The sequence below is a fragment of the Trichoderma virens genome, assembly GCF_000170995.1.
Source record: "Trichoderma virens Gv29-8 chromosome Unknown TRIVIscaffold_3, whole genome shotgun sequence".
Classification (NCBI taxonomy): Eukaryota; Fungi; Ascomycota; class Sordariomycetes; order Hypocreales; family Hypocreaceae; genus Trichoderma; species Trichoderma virens.
The window spans coordinates 769,502-783,658 of NW_014013746.1; the positions used below are offsets into that span (position 1 = coordinate 769,502).

At 49.4% G+C, this 14,157-nt stretch overlaps 4 protein-coding genes across 4 annotated transcripts; 1 reads left to right on the forward strand and 3 right to left on the reverse strand.

Annotated features, from left to right (window-relative positions):
- Positions 1-282: 282 nt before the first annotated feature.
- On the forward strand, positions 283-742 carry TRIVIDRAFT_144408 (uncharacterized protein; the record flags this gene model as incomplete). Its single annotated transcript, XM_014104038.1, has 3 exons — positions 283-375; positions 441-581; positions 668-742. The coding sequence occupies 3 exons, from the start codon at positions 283-285 to the stop codon at positions 740-742; spliced, it is 309 nt and encodes a 102-aa protein (XP_013959513.1).
- A 290-nt stretch (positions 743-1,032) lies between these two features.
- Positions 1,033-1,292, reverse strand: TRIVIDRAFT_144795 (uncharacterized protein; the record flags this gene model as incomplete). Its single annotated transcript, XM_014104039.1, has 2 exons — positions 1,033-1,122; positions 1,194-1,292. The coding sequence occupies 2 exons, from the start codon at positions 1,290-1,292 to the stop codon at positions 1,033-1,035; spliced, it is 189 nt and encodes a 62-aa protein (XP_013959514.1).
- Positions 1,293-2,165: 873 nt separating this feature from the next.
- TRIVIDRAFT_198283 (uncharacterized protein) lies at positions 2,166-4,702 on the reverse strand (the record flags this gene model as incomplete). The annotated part of the gene is made up of 5 exons (XM_014104040.1): positions 2,166-3,475; positions 3,536-4,013; positions 4,070-4,315; positions 4,376-4,620; positions 4,675-4,702. 5 exons carry the CDS (start codon positions 4,700-4,702, stop codon positions 2,166-2,168), a joined length of 2,307 nt encoding a protein of 768 aa, XP_013959515.1.
- Positions 4,703-7,414: 2,712 nt separating this feature from the next.
- Positions 7,415-8,778, reverse strand: TRIVIDRAFT_185782 (uncharacterized protein; the record flags this gene model as incomplete). Its single annotated transcript, XM_014104041.1, has 1 exon — positions 7,415-8,778. The coding sequence occupies one exon, from the start codon at positions 8,085-8,087 to the stop codon at positions 7,893-7,895; it is 195 nt and encodes a 64-aa protein (XP_013959516.1).
- Between the last annotated feature and the right edge of the window lie 5,379 nt (positions 8,779-14,157).

Sequence of the window (14,157 nt, forward strand, 5' to 3'; positions counted from 1 at the left end):
TACAACGATAAAGCCTCCAGACTTCAACTTACAATCAAACAATTAAAGTAATGGATTATTGAGACCTCTAAATGATGAATTGGATCAAGCTCGTAAAGGTCGGTGTACCTCACTAATAGAAGCCATCGACAACCAGCTACCCGAGGTTTGTCCGACTCAAGCTCTTTTTCTCAAGATATCGCCAACTTTTTTGAGTTACTCGTCTGATTAGAAATCCACTGCAAAAACTACATTCCTTTCTCTTGTACCATAGTTTTACTCTGATTCAATGAATAATCCTTGATGAATCCCGGCATCCGCCTGCTGCCCCTCAGCCGGGGCTATGCCACCCAACGGCCAGCCTCTCGGCTCAAACCGACGATAAGCCTCGATCATGTATGTCTCAGACGGCACCCATGCTTCCCAAGTCTCGCCACAGCAGCTAACCAGCCAATTCAAAGTTTCTCCAACGGACAAAAGCCCTGGCCTTATACCGAACCATCTGGCGAGGCACCAGGCGCATTGCAGATGCTCAGACAAGGGCTGAATCCCGCAAATATGCCCGGGACGAGTTTGAGCGGCATCGCAATGTCCAAGATATCGTATGTCACTGTTCATTTTTGCCTTTTTTCCCCCCAGCGTAAAGGAGATTTTCCCCTCTGCTAACTTGGATCCCTTCGCAAACAAGTCTCACATAAGATATCTTTTATCAACAGGCAAGACGGAATGGGAAAGTATGGAGAGGTATATCGGGGGTATGTAACACTACATAAATTGTACATTTACGACGGCTGTCGAACCGTCATTGCCCGAGCATGCAAGAAAGCTCTTCCAGAACCATTCCGCATTTGGGCTCGTGCCATGTCCTCCATGTCTTCGAAGCCATTGCCGTAGTATCGTCTATCAATTGCTTTTGCCAGACCGTTGTGTGTGTTTTTTGTCTTCGTTCGCCGCTCCCTTCGTCACCGTTTATGCGCCAATAATATACAGAATGCCCACTCGTCCGGGTGTCATCGCCGTCATCAAAAAGAGAAGAAACATCTAGGTATTCGCCTAGCTCTGTCGCTGCTTGTGTCGAGGATTCGCCTTGCAGATGATGTACAGGTATCCATTGTGTCGCTTGCCGGCCTTTCGTCGAACAACCTGCAGATTGGAACATTTAGACTCTCTCCCATGGCAGAGACTCGCTGAAACATCAATCCAATTCAACCCACCTTGCAGTGCTCACACCTCTTCTTGACCGAGCTGTGAACCTTCATGCCCCGCGTCTGCTGCAGAGTTCCTCCAATTGCGGGCTTGGAGAGCCATCCCATCCAAGCGGAAACCGGGCTCGATGCTGTCGCAAAGCTGCCGGCCGCGAGCGGCTTGATAGCCTGAGAAGAGCGCAAAAGCCCTGCAGTCAAAGAGAGTGTGCGCAGCAAGGATGCCATTGTCGATGTGCTGATTGTGCTGGGCTGGGCGAGATAAGACGTCGGCCGGTTTTTTTCTGGGTGCAAGATACGACTTCGCATCTGCTGTTGCAGGTCACGTGCACGTTTACGTCGAGCTTCACTGGGAACTTCAACCATCATCCAACCTCACTCAATATTCGTGGAAAGGAGAAAATGCTTCCTCAAATTGATACGCAAAAAAAAAAAAAAAAAAAAAATCAAGCCTCCAAATTGATTAGTTCTCTTGAGTGCCTATATAGGAGCGCATTCCATCATCACTCCCTTGAAGGAAAGGCCTCGTCTCGACTCCAGATACTTTCACAGCCCGTCTCACCAAGATGGCGCATATGTGTATCTGGTTCAATAAAAACCATTTGTGAACTACCTATGACTACCTACTAATTGTTCTCATACATATCATTCATACATGAACGCGTTGCTCAGCGTCAATAGATCTTCAAAGCCTCAAAGCTTTGCCCAATGGCTTAGTGGCCAGGGATGATCCAACAGATTCAGCAGATTCCTTCCTCCCAAATTCTCAACCTCACCGCAGCTCGTCTACCCCTGTCCTTCTCCCACCGATATTCTCTCGTCTCCTTGTCAAGCAGTGCAACAGCTAACGACATGACGGTAAGCAAAGCAAAAGAAAGAAAGAAAAAAAAAAATGGTATGTTGGTGTAAGTCGTTCAAAGAAAAGTGTTCAAATCGGGGCAGGAGCCAGAAAAGAAAGAACCCCAGAAAGAGGGCGTGAGCTGTTCACCAGTCCCTTTTCTTTAGCCAAAGTGCCAACCTCAGGGCATTTTTGTGATCATAAAAGACCCAGTCTTCATCGAAAACCGGAGGCTGGAGCTCATCTTGATGATCCGGCGCGCCGCCATCCTTTCTCGTGGTCCCATATGCGGGAATGCTCTTTCTCTTCACGCCATGCTGGTAACTGCTTTTCAGCTCCAGAATACCTAGACGAAGTACATCTTCTTTGATGGCAAAGATAACTGCATCCTGCCACCGACGCCCGGTTGCCAAGTCTAGAGCGACATCCTCAAGACTAGGGAGTTGGGCCAGCGAGTCGTATACACGCTTCTGGTCTCGAACCAGGGCTTGCCAGAATGGAGCGAGACGGAGAAGACCATCAACAAGAAACGGCGGATGGTCCTGCCGAGGGCGTACAGTTTCGGTGGACTCAAGACGAATTAGTCCTCCCCCGCCGTCAAACAGAGGTGCATCCTGGTTGAAGGCGCTTGGCTCCCAGTCAGGGCAAAGCTTATCCAGAAGGTCCTTCTTCCGCGTCTTCCAGTGGTCTTCCTCATCGTCAAGGGCTTTTTGCAAAAGACAGGCGCAGCAAATCTGTCGGTGCCTGAGCGCTCTCCTTTTCGAGCCGGCTGGGAAAAATTCCCTAAAAGTTGCGTAGCCGCAGGAGCAGCAGCACAAGAACGTCTTGCCCATCTCTCGGATGTAGTATCTGGGCCAGTCATCCGCCACATACGGGTCCAATTCAATTCGAATTGGTTTAAGCATGTCGTAGATGGCCTGGAGCTTCAGATTACAACGATTGCGATCATCCCTCTTCACTTCCAGATACCGATATACGGCATCTAGAAAGCTATAGACTCCCAGCGGGAGATTTGGCACTTTGACCAGGTAGTCCATGAATGCATGGTCCGGGGAAAACAGCAGGTCAAGGCCCATTCCCTTTGATTTCATGACGGCCTTAAGAATAATGCCGTAGAAACCAGGCTGGGCAAGCTCCATGGCGATCGGCTCCCAGGAGATACCATACGTCGCCGCGTTCTTGTGTGCAAATGGCATACCTTGATTGAAACAGGGAAAGAAGTCAAAAGCCTTGATCTCTGGCATGTTTTTCTCTTTCCGGTCCTGATTAATCTCATAGATGAGATCCAGGATGGGAATCACGTCGCCAAAGTGGATGAGAGGGCAGTTGTATACGCCCACCATGGTCACATGCGGCAACCCACGAAGCATGATGGCGAGCATCCGACGATCGAGAAGCGGCACGTTGTGTAGGTGCAGCACTTCGACGTGAGAACGGGCCCTATGCAGTTCAACCACTGCAGAAACTGTTAGAATCAATGCTTCAAAATGATCAAGGCGGTGCCCGTGACACTCACTCAATTTGAAAAGGCTCTCCATCGCGAGGCTGATGGGCATCTTATGCAGCTTATAAACGGTCCCCTCAAATTGATTTGCCGACCACATCTTGTCCAGTGGCTTGAGGGAGCCCATGACGTTGATGGCGTGTTTGTCTTCATCCCACCACTCCTTGGCACGGTCAGTGGTTCGAGGATCAATCTCTCCATCCTTGGTCACCCAATAGGGTCCGGCAGCCCTCAAGCATTCAATCCTCCAAGTCTGCGCCCATTCAAAGAATGTCTGCTCCACTTCAATGGATCGCAGTTTGTAGTTGTCAAAATCTCCTTGGGATTCCAACTTTTGGCGCGCTGCTGTCCACTCAGGCGAATTAAGTTGCAACTTGTATCTCTTTTGAGCTTCAAGAATATCCCCGACTGTGTGTTGGGGAACCACGACAACCATTACAGATGAGGGAACTTTGACAACGTATTCCATAGCGCAAAAGTCCCACCGGTTCTATTTCTCTGTCAGACACTCCTTGAGATCTTTTATGGCAAAAGAAGGCGACTTACCACATTATCGCTGACCAGCTTATACATTTTGCTCGAAGCTAGAGACAGTTTCATGGCTGTCTGGTGGCCATCACGGAAGACATCTTGCATGATTTTTGGGCCAAGATACATATGCCCTGTAACAGCTCCAATCTCAGGTGCAATCGGCAGTGCATCTTTGGGATCAGCTGGGACATCTTTTGGGCGGTTCGCTGCCTCTTTGAAGGCGGGCTTCTCGGCGAGCGTTGCAGTGACAAACCAGGGGCCCTATATATTCATGTTATCAGCATGATGTCTCAAGGATCTGGTTGCTTTCAATATGCCCACCTTGGTGAGACGGCGGATAATTGTACCACGAGGCCTATTCCGATATCCATAGCCGCCTCCCTGTCCAAGTAGGGCTTTCTGAGAAGCAATATATTGACTTCGCCCTGGTAGGTTGACTTTATTCGTGAGGTATTCGATTGCGTCGGTTTCCACCTCACTCGGCGTCCTCGAAGTAACATCAGGGTGAAATCCTCGACGTTTGAGGTCTCTCCTGGACTCAAGCATCCCGTAATGGGTGACAGAGCCTGATATGGGTATTAGTACCTGTTGACTTTGTTTTAAAGCTTGATAGCACTTACGAGGGCAATCCTCATCGTCAGAGTCCATTGCTGCGACTAGAATGCTTGTAATCGAGATGCTCCTAATATTCAGCTCTGCTGATGCTCTTTGATAATTCTCTTGCAGCAATAGAGATCTGACTGAGGTATATGCCTGTTGTTCAGTGTATCAGTCAAACTATCTTTGAACTTGGTTTCTATTCTCCAATCTTTTCTTTATGAACGATCTGAGCAGCAGCCAGACACCCAATGAACAATAAGTATATGTACTGCCAACGGTAATAGACAGCCATAAATTCATTGCTAGCAGAAGTAAACACGCCGTTGTCGTATATGGGGGACTGAGAGGTCTGTTTGGAATGAGGAGGTAGGCCTTTGAACACCGACGCGCTGGAGATGTGAAGCATCGTGAAAGGGACTTCCATCTTCTTCACGATTTGATGGAGGAGAAAAGAATGTGACATTGTGATCCTCAAGGAAACTGAAGGGAATGCCAGAGATCTGGCTTGCAGTATTCAGAAGAATATGAAATGGCACAACGAGAAGGTGAGGGCATGGCCAAGCGCAGTAGACAAGGGAAGAGGGATAGGGGTGAGTTCCATCAGTCCTATGGCTGATGATGGTTATGAAAGAGATGGAAGTTTGATGGAAGTGTGCGAAGTCGTGCAAGATGAAATGAGGTTGGAGGATAGAAGCCGGCTTACCAAGTTGACAGAGCAGAGTTCTCAAACGAGGAGGTCACGAAGCCAGCTAGAATATGTAGCAAGGATCCTTCCTTGCTTGCAAGGATGACTCAAAGAACTTTCGACTCGATGGTTCGAGAGGAGATGCAAGTTGTGATGGCACTTGTGTCGGGTTGAAAGAGAAGAGTGCGGGAGGAAAAGAGGAGGAGGGGAGGAAGAGAAGAGGGAGGGGGAGGGGGGTTTATAGCCTGCAGTTGGAAAAACAACTGCAAGGCACTTGTGGGCTGCACACGCGCATGCACCCCAAGGCTTCACAACACTGCAGCTGGTTTCTAGGAGTCACTAATGGGAGAGGCTCCTAAATCACAGTTAGTTGTCTGGGCCATAGGGCACCACCCCTTGCTAATTCACATCTCTCAGGTCTTGATATGTCTGGTCCAGGGGCAACCCAGTGCTAGACATCTCTATATGCAGCTCCTGAATCAGAATTGCACATCATGGCCTACCTCTGATAGCCCAATACTACTCTGCAGAACTTGCGTGCAGTCTTTAATTGTAATATTAACTGTAATCGTTCTTCCTTCTGTACAAGTAATGACCATCGGGTGCACCTGCTGAACAGAGCATCTCTGGTTCAATAGGACCATCCACTCTGTTTTCCCATGCTCCTGTTTGTTCATATCCTAGACAAGAACAGCAACGTTCATAGGAGTCGGGTATCATTCTGGGCTGTCTGTGTTCAGTCCCGTCCCAGCCCCTGGACGTTTGATGCTTGTCACTTCAATCTTTTCCTACCAGCCGCGCTTGGAGCTTTGGGTCCAAAATTTTGCACCACTTCTAGTCACGCATCATGTTGACAATTGTTTTACATTTACATTACATCACGACCTAGTTGGCGACTGCAATCATCCGGCTTGAACCAACTCTCCGCTTCAGAGCACCTATCAATCACAACCGAGAAGCAGTACCGCGATGCTATCTGAATGTGACCAGCCTTGATTGTTCCTCATTTGGCATCGTCATCCACCCCTCGCCATTAGGTATTCAAGCCGCTTGCGATGTTCCTATCCATACCTAGTAGTAATCATTTCTACATCATCCACTTTATGTCATCCTTCATCCCGAACAGCAGGACGCGAAGATCATGACAAGTTGCGAAATCCCCAGCCTCCAGCTGCAAAAACGCGAAATTTGCGGTCCTCCCATCAATCTCTCAAATACGAAGATGCAAAAGAAAAGATCAAGACATATTTCGAGGAATTATTTGCACAGAACAGCCTCCTTTGACAGGAGCACGGTTGGCTCATGTGTTGGAGAAGCACGCGCCTTTGTTCAAACCCAGAAAGGTGTTTTCAAAGACAGGACAGCTTGTCGTAAGTGTCTTCCTCTTTTTTCAAGCAAAGCTTTGATCCAGAGAATTTGGGGCTATCCTTGACATCAACCTGTTTGTAGGAACAGAAAGGCAAAAAAATGACTATCCCCTACCTGATGAAATCGAATGCGAGGAGCAGTATTTGGCGAATGAGCATGTACTGGAATCATCTACATGTGTTCAGCGTTATGCTGAGCCATTTCGAACATTGCACAACACGCAATGGCGACAATTAAAGAGCACGCGATGCCCAGATTTGAATATGAGGATGCAGGCACAAGTTTGGTCAAATACATATAAAACACCCCTAAGGCCGTAGCCCTCGAGTACAAGAGAAAGGAGATGAAAACAGGCATCAGGATTGTATACACTTCTGGTTGCCAAAACAGTCAGGGTCTCGCTATTGACAGTCTCCAGAACGAGAGACGAAACCACTATGCAATCAGCGTTGGAAACCGGCGTATCACATAGGATGCCTGCTATCTGTTTGGGAGAAGCCTAAGAGACAATCAGAGATTGTAGGCATCTCCAGAGTGGAAATCACACGACAAAACAGAATGGAGTCAAGCCGCCAACGTTCTTCATGCTACGATTACAGTTACTCGTTATCAGGAGAGATAGCATTATGATGCCTCTTGACGTTCTATATATAGCAACAGTCACCTTGGTTCATTCGCACATCTCAATTGAGCTACAGCGAAGGGGTCAAAGCCATGATATATGCATTGCTACCAAATGGTATGGATTCCTACCTAGGTACGTTATGGTGGTCTACTTATCCCCAGTTGGGAGCATCTCCAACTGCACGGCGTTGATACAAAAGCAAACCGCCTCCTCTCCATTTGATAAAAGACTATCTCCTTGGGACAGACTTACTTGGCTTACAAAATAACGAGAAAGAATGATTTCGGAAAGCAAGCACTCGAGGCCACGAAGGCATGACCAAAACATTCGATGATGGAGTGAGAAAGACAGTCAAGTGGAAGCAATGATTCAGAGTTGTTGTCTCTCTGGGGTGTTGATGCCAGAGGCAAGATTAAACAAAATATACCAAGGGCACCATGGTCAGACTTTTGGGTTCTGAACTTCTACGTGATATCGACATACGTAGCAGTGCAATCAATGCACAATCTATATGAGAAATATGCTGGGATTTGTTGTTACAAATCGCTTATTCCAGCATTTTAGAAGGCTTGCTCCACACAGTTATATCTGAAAGTGCCCTTCAGAACGCGAATGGAAACGTATGTCGAAGCCATGTTCCCCTCGTCTACGGCATAGACTGCAAACAAGAAGAGCAACACAGTCAGGACCAAATCAGTATAGTCATCCAGGTAAACGAGACTCCGGAGCCTCGTATCTCCATCTGTGTCAAGCATCTTTATTCTACTTCATCGTTACTGACTCGTCACAGTCGCAGGGCATCGAATTAACAGCGTAGAGAGGGTCGGTAGTAATGACTATCAATATCCCAAAGACTCCCACAGGCCCATACAGTCTCGAGAAATTTCGATCTTAAAGTGTTACCATCCACTGCAATCTCGTTTTTGCGTCGCATCCGACATCGGTCTCGCCTCGCCTCGCCTCCAAAATCTTCTCCGAATCGCGAACCAGGCCCGATATCTGCTATCAGCACCGATTCAGTAACCATCGATCAATATCCATACATGGAGACGGATAGCAGTCATGCAGAGAGGAGAAAAGGAGAAAAGGAGAAAGAAAAAAAGGTCATGATGCTATTTTGCGTGCTCGTCTACCGCGAAAGCGTAATCGTGCTCGCCATGCGTGGGTGTTATCGGCTCTAGGAAGTCGGCGATCACGTCAATCCAGCTCCTCCCGGCCAAGGCTTAGCCAAGATGGAAAAACATTCTCAGCGCCAGAGCACTTATGACCTATATGTATGCTAACCGCGATTCTATTCTTAAAGTAGAAAGGGAGAACGGCCAAGCTACATGCACCACGATCACACGACTCGATATCTAAGACTGTGTCGGATCTCAGCTCCTCGAATCCGCGCACCACTTTGGTCGCTTCATGGTGTCACTAAGAAATACTAGAACTAGTACATGTAGGCAAGTTGCACACCCTACGCCCTATGAAACACAGAGCAAGTTTCTCTTTCCTTCTCCTCTTTTCCTCCATGCGGATAGCATCGTTTATTATAGGTGCCATTGAAATCAATGATTGCCAAAGCGGCAAGATATCTTTTCACACCCTCGTGCACACGCACATGCCAAAAAGTGATTACTCACACGGGCCTGCATACTTGTAATATTCGTCGTATCATGCGTGACCCATCGTTTGTACTCGTACTGTACATGGAAGAGAGAAGAGACCCAAAACACTCCCCTTACCAGACAGACAATGACATCAACATCCGAAACGGGGAGTGCAGTCAACGGCCTTCCTGTATCGGCCAAAGGGATCGTGTTCCGGCAGCGGCATGACAATGACTTTTGCACTCGCCGCAAGATTTTACGTACATACAGCATACGGAGTACATGGTAGTGCTACTATAACATGGGACAGGGGTTTCGCCCACCCCAAAAGCCCGATGCAGAGTCACACCACCTTTTGGCCGCTGGAGCGGTCGTGCCACTGCCAGACTTGAAACGGCCTTTGCTCAACCACTTGATACGATACGAGACTGACAACCGCGGGTTCTCCAAGTTTCCGGTGCCGCCGGCCGTGCTGCGGACCGAGGTGGACAGGAATCATTCGTAATGCGATCCGGGAAATGGCGGCCTCCGCCGGGATTGGGATTTCTGGGTTTTATTTTCAATGTCGACGACCGTTGAGTGGCGGCGGCTATGAAGGAAGCTGGTGCTTATGTGTGCTGCGTCAAGTGACGAGCCGCCAGTCTAGGTATCATCATACGATGGTTTGCAAGTACGTACGTAGGGTACATCTATCAAAGGCAGCGGCTGTTTGGAGTTATTCTACATGTTTCCAAATGTCCATGGCCGTCAACCACCTGTACTGTAGGGTATCACATCAACAAAAGAAGCCTCTGCCGTCTCCACTGCTGGTGAGCGGGGGTGAACTTGGCGATCAAGATGCGCTTTGTGAGATCAAAAGGCGGCAAAACGCTGTGCTCCCTTTTTGTTAGTGCAACTCCCGGCCAGTGGAGTCGTGGCTTGTCGTCACAAGGCCTCTTGGCGGCGCCCGAAAAAAAAAAAAAAAATCCAATAACCGGACGAGCCCTCCAAGGGGTGTTGCCGTATCCTTAGATTAGCATCCGAATCTATTAATACAGTTGAGCGTTGACTTGTCTTTAGCCCGCCGAAAACCAGCCACCGGAAAGAATCCAGTGGTTCCCCCAACCTCGTGTTTCTTTTGTCCAATATTGGGACCCGGAGCCGCCTGCAAGAAAAAGATGCCCAAAATAATTCATTAATAATTCAATGTTTCATCTGGTTGGGGGCCGCCAAAACGTCACATTCATCTCGCGCCCTAGCAGGAGTCCCTATTCGTCGGCGTGCCTGGCTAGGGTGCAAATAGTGTATTTGCCGGTAAAATGAGTCAAGTGAGTCAAGGAGGGCGGGAAGGGAGCGCAAGGGCCTTTGAGATTGACGGGAATGAGCAGCCGCAGGGACTCGAGAGAAGCAAAAAGCATGCAGTAATAGGTAGTTACTGTATCTAGTAGCCATCAGCTCATAGGTATAGGTTGCATGTGGTTTCAAAATGGGCAAAAGCTGTAGCACAATAACGAGTTGCAAGCATTTACACGGACCTCTGGGCGGCTGTTGAAACTCTGATGCAGCCTCAATGCGTGTCAAATATGGCCCATACAGGTACACACTAAGGTAGGCTCAAGCTATTACGATGTTCATGTACTTACTCTACCTGTACACGTAGCAAATTTGGTCTTCATTTGCCTTGTCAGAAGGGCAATGGAGCTTTAGCGGTGCCCAATTCCCAAGGCAAATTTGCTTGGCACAGGGATCCAGATTTGACACCAAGAAGCACATGCATCCAAGCAAAGCAAGCGACTGATAACGAATCCTTCTCTCGGCAAAACAATAGAAAAAACCAGGACAGGGAAATTGCTGTAATAATATTCGCAGCTGATTGTACTGAGAGGCCAGGAATTCAGAGCAAGCAAAGGGCCCCAAGTCCGTATTTACGGACTACCACCGAAAGAGGTTTCATTTTGCCTCTTGTAACCTTTCAGTCTGAGCACTGAACAAATTCAAGGCCATGAACTTATCGAGCGACTCTCATTTGATGAACATCCTTGTCGCATGGACGAAATCTCTTCTCTCCGGCTCTATTAGCAGCTGCTAAAAGAATGGGTCGGGTACCCTGTAATTTTTCTAATTTTTTTTTTTTTTTTGGTCTCTTTCACATCGGAGATACAGGTCGGGGGTTTTTCTTGGCTAGTAATAATATCCTCGTATCACGGCATATCTCGTACGAGCCCGCATGGCCAGAGAAAGGATTCAATATGAAAGAAAGGGAAAAAAAGGATAAGCACAGCGTCCTTCCCCCGGAGCCATGCTGCCACTTGAAAAATAAGGCAAGGGCTGTATTACGGTACGAAATCATCGTATAGTTACTCCATACATAGACGCTGGGTAGGTTCAGTTATTAGCATCAAATGCTGAGTGGCTTGAAAGGGGGTGATATTGAATCAACTGCCAGCCATGCCAGGGACGGCGCCTCTCAAACTGGCCTGTTCCATGAAAGAAACCCTGCAGCAGCGCCGTTAGACTGAACTGACGAAGCACCAGTCGAGACAGGATGAATTTGCGCAGCCGGGCATCGCATCCGCATCTCGTCCGCGCCGCATCGCATCGCATCGCATCGCAGCGCATCCAAGGCCCGACCTTTTTCTCCTTTGGTTTCGCCGCCCCTCATGATAGTCGGTCCAATGACGCTAGAGCAGGCGTCACATGGCCGGTGACAACAACGTGGTGGTGCAGCTAAGCTCTGGCTAGCTGTTATCTGGCGACAGAATGTGTGTGATGCCATTGGGTGGTGTTGTGAATGGCTGCTGGTTCGCGGCCGGACAAGCATGACGGCTCACACCATCACCAACAGTCCAATGACCTGTTCAACGTCCCTTGCTCCGTACATGTCCAGACAATCTCGCTGACGGAGGGGCGCGCCACAAGTGGAATCAATGGAGTGATGTGAAGGCATTTTGTCTTTTCTGATTTGGCAGGGGTAGCGGTACATGCACGCACTGCAGCGCATTTTAGCGGCGCTCCGTACTTGTACATGAGAAGGGGGTCCAGCGCGCCACTTTTGTGCAGCCAAGTGCCATCTCGGTACTTGATTGCGAGCGGCTGCTTTTGGTTGGTTCCCTGGCAGCGTCATGCGAAATGTTGCTCCATCCCATTCGCATCGCAGCAACCATCACCTCCTGTGCTGTGCGTTTTTAGTAGGTAGTACTGCATGTAGAGGAGCTGGACTTTTGGCTCTCCATCTCCATCTCATGTTCATGCTCACTCACTTCTCACGTGCACCATACACAGCATGTGCAGCATATGCTCGTACTGTAGGGAGCCACGGGAGGCCATCATGACGTTTCCCCTTCTGCAGCAGCCGGCTCACTGCAGGCGAAAAGAGGCAAACAGGGCCAGAATCGAGATGGCCGTTTTGTCCCACATTGCTCCATCCAGTCCAGCTCAGTCCAACTCAGCCCAGCCCAGCATTCTTATGGGTGGCCATGAATGATTCGACACGGCATCCTGTACTGTACGGTGCTGTGCTCGTACTTGTACATGTTTTGATCTTCTGCCCTCCAATTAATGCTGCGCTGCAGTTTCACCGCCACTCATCAGGGCGGCTTCTTGTTGCAGGAGAATCAGGAGGTCGAATAACGGCCCCCTTTGATTGATGGGCGCTCAAACAAGACCTTTCGTTCTTGTGCCCCCCTGGTTCCCCCCCTGCCCTGCTTTTACTGCTCTGTTCTGCGACGTCGAGGTGGTACTGCTAGCATGAGCACAGTACCTATAACCTGTCAAGCCTGTGTCCTCGTACAAGTACTAGCAGTGGTGCATACCTGTAGCAGGTTTACTGTGATCCACCGCCCAAAGGGAAAAAAAAAAATTCGATTCCATTCTATTATTTCCTGTGGTTCGTGCCATGGCCAGGGACCAGAGTCGGCGCACTAGTAGCCTCGAGACCAGCAGCGTTTCGGTGGATGTGGACATTCTGGTAATAAACACTTAATGGAGCGAGGGATCGACAAGGCAGTTGGACGGATGGTTGCCCGCAAAGTATATGCCGCGGTTTACCCGGGCGAATGACAACATGCCAGGACAGTGCTGACACTGGGCTGGTCCATGTACTCCGTATAGAACGACTGATTAAGATGAAATGGCTGGACGGCAGGTTTGCCTTGCTGTGAATAGGGGACGGCGAGCATGAGACTGTCGTCGAGCTGATTGTCTCGCCTACTTGATCTTCCTCGTCTTCTCCTTTCGCCGAGTGAAGATCGTCTTTGCTGTTAATTACGCGTAGCAGAAGTCTGCAAATACAATACCACTCTGCACCGCGAGCCGACATTTGATGCCTGACCTGCCCATCCACTTTTTGATCACGGTGTAAATGAGGCTACATTGGAAATCAATGCGCACTATCGTATGTACTTGGAGCATATAGTTTCAGGCGCCGGAAAAGGGGGGCCGACCTAATACTACTGCCATTCTCAGACGCCCATCCTCACCAAACTTACTTCTAATGTGGCTATTATTGGTAGGAGAAGCAGTGCTAGTACGGTACGGAGTAGTATTAGAGCAGCCCTTATTACATATTGACTTTCTTCTATGCTTGATGCCACGGCTGAGAATAAGGTACGAGAACACGGAACAACGTCCCGTACTACCTCGAGATGCGCAGCTGCAGCAGGCGAAGATGGATCGTGGGGCAGGCAAGATAATCTTAGATGGTACAGAACTCGGTCCAAGCAAGCATCCATCCACATCCATAGCCATGGTTCACGGCGATCCATGTCGACCAAGCTTCCAGAGGTTCTACGCGGATTCCCGAGTCAGTCCCCCGTGCTCGTGCCTCTGCCCAGCTTATCAGCGGCCATGGCCCAGACGGGACAAAGGAGACGGCTGTTTAAAATGAGAAGTGGAGGCTGGGAGTCATTGAGCGGACGACGAGAGTGACCAGCCGGGCCGTGCGAGTAGCCGCCGAGCCGCACGGCCAACAAGTACCCGGCCAGGCTTAGGCCCGCTGCTAGCCCTGGTGGCTGCCGAACATTTCTGTCCGCCACTAGCGCAGGCCGGTCGACGGGTCTGCAATTTCAGGCCCACTCGCTTAAAGCCCGCACGGACCACGCAGGGGCCCACCGCGCCCCCGGCAACCCAAAAAGAGCGCCAGAGCTCCAGGTCTCAGGGCATTCACTGCTCCGTTTAGCACTAGCGGGCGTCGACACAGCGAGCTTCTCCCGCCGTGGCGTCACTGGCGATGGGCACAAGACATTGTAACATC